General features: G+C 57.4%; 1 protein-coding gene across 1 annotated transcript in view; it reads right to left on the reverse strand.

The window, feature by feature from the left end:
• Positions 1-8,363, reverse strand: part of SLC29A4 (solute carrier family 29 member 4) — a 12,646-nt gene extending 4,283 nt beyond the window's left edge. The window contains exons 1-5 of the mRNA XM_040231427.1: positions 7,627-8,363; positions 4,538-4,663; positions 4,148-4,261; positions 3,561-3,689; positions 1,031-1,105 (exon numbers count right to left, since the gene is read on the reverse strand). Coding sequence (XP_040087361.1) covers positions 1,031-1,105; positions 3,561-3,689; positions 4,148-4,261; positions 4,538-4,663; positions 7,627-7,900 — 718 coding nt within the window. The 5' untranslated portion in view covers positions 7,901-8,363. The remainder of the gene's footprint in view (positions 1-1,030; positions 1,106-3,560; positions 3,690-4,147; positions 4,262-4,537; positions 4,664-7,626) is intronic.
• Positions 8,364-9,543: the final 1,180 nt, after the last annotated feature.

A 9,543-nucleotide genomic window follows, 5' to 3' on the forward strand; every position in this document is an offset into this window, starting at 1 on the left:
CGGCCCCGCCCTCCCGCTCGGCCCCGCCCTCCCGCTCGGCCCCGCCCCACAAGCTAAACCGCAGCGCTAAGACTTGCCCACAGGATGCGTCCACACAGACCGCCCCTCCCCGGCCCGCTGCCTGCTCACACCCCCTCCCGCCCCACTGGAAGCATAGATGGAATGCCTGCGGTGTGCCTAGCACCGCCCCGCCCTGAGGACACAGTGGGGACGATGCACACAGGCCCTTTCCTTATGAGGCTGGAGGGGAGAGACCCCAAGGTCGCGTAGCAGAACACCAGGATTTGGGGGTACAGGCGGGGGAAGAGGGCAGGGCGAGCATCCCTGGCAGGGAGCTGGCATGAGCTCTGCGTGTTTCTATTTGAGGAGCTGAATGGGCTTGGAACTAGGTGGGTGGGGAGTCACAGCAGGCCAGGTACCTTCCTGGGGGCCCCTGCTGCTTGGGGCTGGGTGGAGGGTGGAGCTGCCGCTGTGCGGAAATGGGGCACCGCATGAGGGGGTCAGCTGCCTGGACGGGGGCTGGAGAGAAGGGCTCAGCCGGAGGGCAGGCAGGCAGGCCCACACAACTTGTAGAAGGATGGGGTGTTGAGTAACTTTCAGGTTTGAGCGTGGGGGTGCAGTTCACTGAGGCCCTGGGAAATGACACGGTGGGCTTGGGGTAGTGAGTCTGAGATGCCAAGCGGTGGTGGCTCATGGGTCTGGGGCTGCGAGGAGAGCCTGGTGCTGAGGGATGGCACTTGACATCACGTGTGAGGATGGGCTGACCCGACGCACGCGCGCACACATGCACATACAGACACAAAGCGCATGACTCACACAGGTGCTCCAAGACACTCTAGACCCACCTGTGCCTCACATCCCAGGGGACTGCACACCAAAGAGGCCATGCCCTTCACAGCCACGTTCCTCGTCTGGGAGCCCCGCCCCTGCTTCCAGCCAGGCATTCCCCTGGGCCCCACCTCAGTCCCAGGGAGAGGGTCTCAGAGCCCAGAAGGCCCAGCGCCCACTCCTGGGGTCTGCAGATACTCACTCTCCCCTGTCATCACCCCCTGCGTGTACCTCTTGGGCAGCATCCCTGTGTACCCGTAGAAGCTGGATTGCTGCACTTGAGAGAGAGAGAAAGTAGTAACCGTGAGACACCACTTATCACCTGTTCAGAAGTTCAAGAACACTTGTATTGGCAGGAGTGGGGAAAGGACATGAACACCACTGGGGGCAGAGGGATGTGGTCCAACCACTGTGCAGGGTGGTGGAAACAGCATGGCCTGCCTTCCGTGTCCCCACCCTGGACTGGCCAGGCTCCCCCACCTCCTCTGATCACTGAAAGCCAAGCAGAAATGACACACATCACTCATGGACCAGGCAGGAAAAGCCCACCTGGTCTTCCAGTCTTTTTCTTTTTTCCCTCAGGGGCAGCTACACACAAGGCCACGTGTTACAAATGGAGAGCCACTGCCCGTACCAGTGAGTGTGGAAGGTACCCCAGGGACAGGCTGGACGTGTAGCAAGAGTCAGGAGTAAGACTGGTTCTGCAAAGCCACTGAGAGTTCTGGGCTCATTTGTTACCAAGCATAACCTCTCTCATCCTGACCAGTGAGACACAAGTGCAGGGACTTCCCTGGTGGTCCAGTGGCTAAGACTCCATGCTCCCAATTCAGGGGGCCTGGGTTCAATTCCTGGTCAGGGAACTATTAAGGGAACCCAACCACCACAACTAAGACCTGGTGCAAGCAACTATATATATATTTGAAGACAGAACTGCAGCAGCGTCTGGGGACCATAAAGCCACCCTGGCTCACACCCTACAGTCTAATGACCCCACGTCTAGAAGGAAACCCCAGAGCAGGACTGGCAACCTAGGATCTCTTGGTTGTCACCAGGATTTTTTTAAAAATAGAGCAGACCTGTGTACAGAGCCTGGATTGAGAATATGATTTCACAAAGCCTTGATTCCATTTATAAACACACACACACGTTTGCTGAGTCATAATGTGAAATGCATTTCTTCATGGAAGTCGTGATCAACAAAACTACTGGTCTGGACCTTTGCAAATGTTGCTGCCATAAAAGAGGAAAACTGAGGGCCACTTGGATTAAAGACCAGTAATGCAGCACGTGGTCCTGGGCCAGAAAGACAAAACTTATAGAAGACATTATAGGGACGGCCTGTGAAATCTGAACATGGGTTATAGATTCGATGACAGTGTTCAGCGTCCTGATTTGGGCAATTGTAGACACGGTTCTAGGGGAAACGTCTTAGGTTTAACTGTTACTATAGTGAAACACCCTGAACTGTTAGTATTATGGCAAAAAGTGTGACGATGTCTGGAGTAACTCCTGAATGGTTTAAAGAGAAAACGTTCATTATTTTACATGTATATATATGTACGGTGATTGCAGCCATGAAATTAAAAGACGCTTACTCCTTGGAAGGAAAGTTATGACCAACCTAGATAGCATATTCAAAGCAGAGACACTACTTTGCCAACAAAGGTCTGTCTAGTCAAGGCTATGGTTTTTCCAGTGGTCATGTATGGATGTGAGAGTTGGACTGTGAAGAAAGCTGAGTGCCGAAGAATTGATGCTTTTGAACTGTGGTGTTGGAGAAGACTCTTGAGAGTCCCTTGGAGTCTCCCTGCAAGGAGATCCAACCAGGCCATCCTAAAGGAGATCAGTCCTGGGTGTTCATTGGAAGGACTGATGCGAAAGCTGAAACTCCAGTACTTTGGCCACCTCATGCGAAGAGTTGACTCATTGGAAAAGACCCTGATGCTCGGAGGGATTGGGGGCAGGAGGAGAAGGGGACGACAGAGGATGAGATGGCTGGATGGCATCACCGACTCGATGGACATGAGTTTGGGTAAACTCCGGGAGTTGGTGATGGACAGGGAGGCCTGGCGTGCTGCAATTCATGGGGTTGCAAAGAGTCGGACACGACTCAGCAACTGAACTGAACTGAACGGGGAAATTTATATATACAGCTACTTTAGAAGTGGGGAGAGACAGAGAAAGCCAGAGAAGGAAAGAAAGCATTTGCAGCAAAATATTAACAATTGGTGAATTGAGGTGATAGTGAAGGGCAGGGAAGCCTGGCCTGCTGCCCTCCACGGGATCGTAAAGAGTTGGACGTGACTTAGCGACTGAACAACAATAAGGTGAAAGGTATATGCGAACTCATTATATTATTCTTGCAACTTTTCACAAGTGAGAAATAGTTTCAAAATAAAAACCTTTTTTAAAAAAAATTGGAAAGCTACTGCCCAAGAGAAACACTGCCACGGAAATATATGCCTGAGAGTTTGTGAAGCACAGCTGATGCCTGAGAAAACCAGGGAGGTGCCTTAATGTCCACATAAGACTTGGGCGTGTGGACATGTGCGCGGCACGTGTGCTCCGACACTGCGTGCCCAGCGCACACAGCCCTGTGGGTGTGCAGTGTGTGCTGTGTGAAAGTGGACATGCCCACGTGCATGTGGACACACACCAGCCCTGAGCCTGGCTCACCCTGTGTAACACACCCCCAGCACACAACTCAACCCACCTCGGCCCCCTGGCCCTACCTGTGCAGCCGAAGGCCACGGTGCCCACAGCGGCCAGGTTGATGGCGTAAGCCTGGTCCCTAGAGAAGAGCTGCAGCCAAACGTCGCAGATGCTGATAAAGAGGAGGGGGCCCAGGGCTAAGAGGTAACCTGTGTGGGGAGAGGCCAGAGCGGGGAGCAGTGAGCAATGGGCTGGGGGAGCCCCCTCACCCCCACAGAGGGCCAGGTCTGAGTGCTCTCTCTCTGCTGTTCCCCTCAGGACTGGGAGGGCAGGACATCTTAGAGGTCTCACAGGGGCACCTGGAAGACTTCCTAGAGGAGATGCCTTTTGAGCTGGACTTTGAAGCTGAATGTTACCATGGAGACAAATGGTAGAGAAAAAGCAGGGGAGAGCAAGGACCCCAGGACACATGTGGGGCACACAGCAGCCTCCCCAGGTACACGGGCATCATGCCGGCATGCACTGCACCCCACGAGCCCAACCTGGTTTTCCTTTCCTAGGAGGAGGTGCACCCATCTGACAGACAAGGAGAATGAGGCGCAGGGAATGGAGGGGCGCGTGGTGGCCAGAGGGGAGGCTGGGAGCCCGTGGGCAGCGGGCAGCGTACCCGCGGTGATCCTTGTGTGCAGGCTCAGCCTCTCCACCAGCACGTTGTTCAGAAGCACAGCCACTAGCGCCACCAGGATGTAGGTGAGGCTCATGTCAAACACAATCGAGGTTCCTACGGGCGGTGGGGGGCGCTTGGGGGGCAGCCAGGGCTCAGAGGAGCCCCGCCCTCTGCACCTGCCCCCACAGAGCACTGCTTCCTCCCTCTGCCCCAAAGGGGCTAACAGCCCAGAGAGGGTGAGGGGCTGCCCTGGGGTCATGCAGCAATTCACAGCTGAGCTAGAGTTTGAAGGAAATGGGCCCCCGGAGCAGGGTGCTGCCCGAAGGAGGGCAGCAGGCCCGAGCCAAGCGACCAGGGCAGCGTGGATGGCAGGGCACAGCTGGGGCCCACCTGGGTACTTGTGGTGCAGGTAGTCCACGTCGGTGATGAAGCTGTTGTAGGGCAGCAGGAAGCCCACGCCAGCCAGCAGCATCGCGAAGTAGATGGCGTGGTAGCGGTCGTCAGGCACCGGCTCCTCTGCCGACAAACCCAGACTTCGGGCGAGAGGCGGACGGGCCCGTGCGTGGCAGTGGCCACCAGGCTGGGCTGCAGGCCGCTGCCACGGGCACGGTGAACCACGCCACCCCCTCCGTGACCAGCACAGCCGTAGCCACTCAGTGTCACCGAACCGCGGACGCGGCATCCCACCATCCGGTGTCCCTGCCACCGAAGCTGCCACCGTGACCGCCATCAGCATGGCCACGCCTGCCATATTCAGCCCCTGAAGCCACCCCGACGGTGGGCACTCTCCATCCCTGTGGCCGTGGCTGCCCACACCCCTGCCAGCACGGCCAGTATCGAAAGCCACAAAACACTGTGGCTGCGCCACCATCGGACCGCCACCACGAGCACCATCACCGGACCGTGGTCCCTCGTCACCCAGGCTGCAGTCGCCATGGCTGCCATCCATCCCAGAGCCGAGGCTGGCAGAGCCAGCTGTGCACCACGGCTGCTGGCATCACCATCACAGCCGTGAGAGCCAGGGTCACGGTCACCGGGCCACTGTCCACCCTCACGGCGGCTGCCGCCCAGTCATCACCATCGCAGCCACTAGGTCCACAACCACCCAGCCAGGCCAGAGCAGCCCTCACCACGCCGCCGCCCGGCACCAAGAGGCCACCGCCTCCCGACCCCTGCCGCCTCCCCGATCCCGGCCGCCTCCACGACACCCCCGCCGCCTCCGCGACTCTCTCCGCCTCCACGACCCCCACCGCCTCGGCGACCCCGACCGCCTCGGCGACCCCGGTGACCCCCGCCACCTCCGCGACTCTCACAGCCTCCCCGATCCCCGCCACCACCGCCACCGTGACCCCCACTGCCATGACCCCCACCGCCACCGTGACCCTCATGGCCTCTGTGACCCCCACCGCCACCACTGTGACCCCCACCGCCACCGTGACCCTCATGGCCTCTCTGACCCTCATCGTCTCCCTGACCCTCTCCACCACCGCTGTGACCCTCATCATCATGGCTACCGAAGCGCCTGGCTGGACAGAACGCTGAAATGGCTTTTTGAGGACTCAGTACAGGGCCAGCTGGGTGTCAAGAACTAGTGGGGCTGAGACAGTGTTCTCTGGGAGGCTGTCTACGTTCTAAGTCCGTGTCCAATATATGGGGCTGGTTCTCCTAGAGATAGCGTTCTCATAACGACGAACCACGGTGGAAGTGAGAGCAGGCCGAATCACTACAACCTGCACAAGTCCCCTAACTAGTGATATTGATGCTGTCAAACTGCAGTGCTGGAAAGAGTTTTGAGAGCCCCTTGGACTGCGAGGAGATCAAACCAGCCAATCCTAAAGGAAATCAGTCCTGAATATTCATTGGAAGGACTGGTGCGGAAGCTGAAGCTCCAATCCTTTGACCATCTGATGCAAAGAGCTGACTCACTGGAAAAGACCCTGATGTTGGAAAAGACTGAGCGAAGGAAGAGAAGGCTGCGACAGAGGATGAGATGGTTGGATGGTATCACTGACTTGATGGACATGAGTTTGAGCAGACTCTGAGAGATGATGAAAGACAGGGAAACCTGGTGTGCTGAAGTCCGTGGGGTTGCAAAGAGCCGGGCACAACTGAGTGACTGAACATCAGCAGAACGCTCGCTCCCCATCCCATGTCTCCAGGCTCCGCTGGTGCAGGGGGCTTCCTTCTAAAGGGCGGGATGGCTCCACCCCAAGACAGAGTGATCCTGCAGAGGACAGAACTGCTGTGCCCACTGGGGCAGGGGGGCTGATCCTGACCATCCAGGACATCCGGGTGCTCCCAGATGTGTGGGTTTGGAAGACGGGAGATTCCTTATGGCTTCTCTCAGGATGTCCGCTCTATGTAATACAGTCCATGGGAAACGACACCAGCCCAAGTCTAGCAGGACTGCTAGTGCTCCAGAGCCTTCAGGAAAAGAGCCCTGACCGGCTAAGGTGCTGCTGGAGGGCACAGGGAATATGGGGTGGGGGGGGTGGGAGAAAGTAGTTATAAATACCAGCTACAGTCATGTGACTAGCCAGACAGGAGGACTGACTGTTCAAGCATTTCTTCCTTATTCTGATATGAATACGTGTGTGTATACGTATTAGGCTTCCCTGGTGGCACAGACGGTAAAGAACCCGCCTGCAGTGTGGGAGACCTGGGTTCGATTCCTGGGTCGGGAAGATCCCCTGGAGAAGAGAATGGCTGCCCACGCCAGTATTCTTGCCTGGATAATTCCACGGACAGAGGAGCCTGGCGGGCTGCAGTAGTCAAATGCTCTTATTTTATTCACTTTCTCACGCCTGTATCATCCAACATAAGGTGTGCTCGTAACAGTTAACTCTGCATCTCAGTATTTAAGTTTCGGGGAGCAAAGAAGAGGTGTGAACATCAACACACCAGGACTTTGCAGCCCCTGAGGAAAGGGTTAGTGTGTTTCCATGACTTGCCTAAGGTCCCTGAGCAGACAGAGAGACGGGAGCTCTTTGGAACCCAAATCTGCCTGACTCCAGACCCGCATGCTGCCCACTCTGCAAGTCTGCCCTATTTCCTCCACTGAGGGAACCTGAGGCTCAGAGAGGCTGAGGTCTTTGCTCTAGGACACACATTCAGGGAGTCAACAGGGTCCTGAATCTCACATCAGTCCTCTTTTTGGGCACTTCGCTGAAGTGAAGCAAGACTGGCTCTGGCTAAGGAACGTGGCCAACACATACGTCGCCTGCAGACAGAAGTCTACACACGGGTCAGTGCACCTGCCCCTGTGGAAGCCCACATTAAGACGGAGGCTTCCCCGAACACGCTGGACACACGGCGTGGGTGAGGCACTGGTACTCTGGGCTCCTTTGTCACAGCAGCAGGTCTAATCCATCCTGACCAGCGTGCCCCCCGGGCTCAGCGACCCCCCCCCACCGAGGCTCCCCATCCCAGGAAGGCTCGGGAGGACTCCCAAGGCCGACCCTCCGCTGCCCCTCACTCACCAGAGTCCGTGAAAACCGGGATGCCCCTGGTCCTACCGCCCTGGGCCTGGGTGGCCCCGGCCGCCGCTTCCTCCAGGTGGCCGCTGTCGAAGCTGAAGCTCATCACCATGCTCCCGTGCGGCGTGCTCGCCATGCTGGCCTCCCGGGGGCGCTGGCTGCCCACTGAGCCCATGGTGGCCACGCTGCAGAGAAAGCAAAGGAGGCCGGATGGGGAGCCCAGGAGAGGACCACTGCCCCACTGCCCTGCTGCCAGGCCCACTCCCCCCAGGGCCATCTGTCCTCTCTATTCATCTCTCTTTTTTTTTCTCTCTCTCTCTTTCCTTTTTTTGCCATGCCACATGGCTTATGTGATCTTAGCTCCCCGCCCAGGGACTGAACCTGGGCCCTCAGCACTGAAACTGCAGAGTCCTTATCCCGCCCATCTTGAAACAGTGCGCTGGACGCAAACCTAAGCGGACACGTGATGTCACGTGACTTGTGTCTTAAGATGCTCCCCGGCTGCAGCAGGGAACAAGACTGGAGGACTGCATGGCGGCGGCGGCGGCGGGAACGGTTGAGAGGGAAACATGTGGTGGGGGGGAGGGGTGGTTTGAGCACTCTGTGTGCCAGTGTGGCACTCGAGTGTCCCATGAACCACTGCCCTCTGGGAGGAGGTTCCAACATCCACTCATTTGATGGCTGATGCAAATGAACGTTACTGGGTGAACAGCTCCTCTGCCCCGCCACTTCGGTCTCACAGGCAGTGAGTGGTGGGGCCTAAACCTGGACCCAGGCCTGTGGGTCCCCGCACCACCACGGCCCACATACTGGGGCCAGCCCCGTGGGGTGGCGGGAAGTCCTTCCTCTCCAGCTCTTGCCTCAATTCAAATCTGTATCTTTGGAGGAAAGGAGCTAACTGATCCTCAATGGACGTTGTTGTTCAGCCACTCAGTCGAGTCCGACTCTTTGTGACCCCATGGACTGCAGCACGCCAGGCTCCCCTGTCCTTCACCATCTCCCGGAGTTTGTTCAAACTCATGTCCATCGCACCGGTGATGCCAGCCAACCATCTCATCCTCTGTCGCCCGCTTTTCCTCCCGCCTTCCATCTTTCCCAGCATCAGGATCTTTTCCAATCAGTCGGTTCTTCCCATCAGGTGGCCAAAGGATTGGAGTTTCAGCTTCAGCATCAGTCCTTCCAAAGAATATTCAAGACTGATGTCCTTTAGGATGGACTGGTTTGAACTCCTTGCTGTCCAAGGGACTCTCAAGAGTCTTCTCCAGCACCATTGAAGAAGTTCGGTGTCTAGCTTTTTTCCCTAAAATACTGATGAGTTTGTTTTTGTAACAACCTTTAATCATTTATCTGATTGTGAAGAGGATATACACTCATTGTAGGGAACCGGAGACAGAGATGGGGCGTGGCAGCAGCGGGCACTGGGTGTGGCGCCCCTACTTCCTGATTCCCTGCCCCTGGGACACGGGTCAGGGCACCCACAGAAGCAGCGGGGAGAGGGACCGCTCCCCGAGGGACCCCATGTGCCCGCAGCTGCTCTGACTCTCTCTGAGCTTGGCCCATCGCCACGCCCACCCCCGCCTCTGCCTGGTTCATCTCCTTTCCTCGAGCAGCCCCGCCTGTCTACCTGCTCCCCAGCCTCCCGTGGGCTCCCCCCACTTCTTTGCTCCCCATAGAGCGTTTTAGTTGGGGTCTGAGAGTCTGGAGCCTTCTTTGCTTCCAGGTGGGTCTTGGGGAAATTCTGTTCCTGCCGGCTGGGGGCTGACCAGCAGATGGGCACCCAGGAGCAATATGTGTGGGGTGGCCCGGGAAGCCAGGCATGACCCCCCTCCAGGCTCAGCCCCGGACCTCCTGCCACATCCGGAGCTGGGGAGCCGAACAGGACTCAGGACGGAGCTCAGTCTGGGGGGGAAGGGCTCTGGC

Source organism: Oryx dammah, unplaced genomic scaffold (genome assembly GCF_014754425.2).
Source record: "Oryx dammah isolate SB20612 unplaced genomic scaffold, SCBI_Odam_1.1 HiC_scaffold_2, whole genome shotgun sequence".
In the NCBI taxonomy this organism is placed as follows: domain Eukaryota; kingdom Metazoa; phylum Chordata; class Mammalia; order Artiodactyla; family Bovidae; genus Oryx; species Oryx dammah.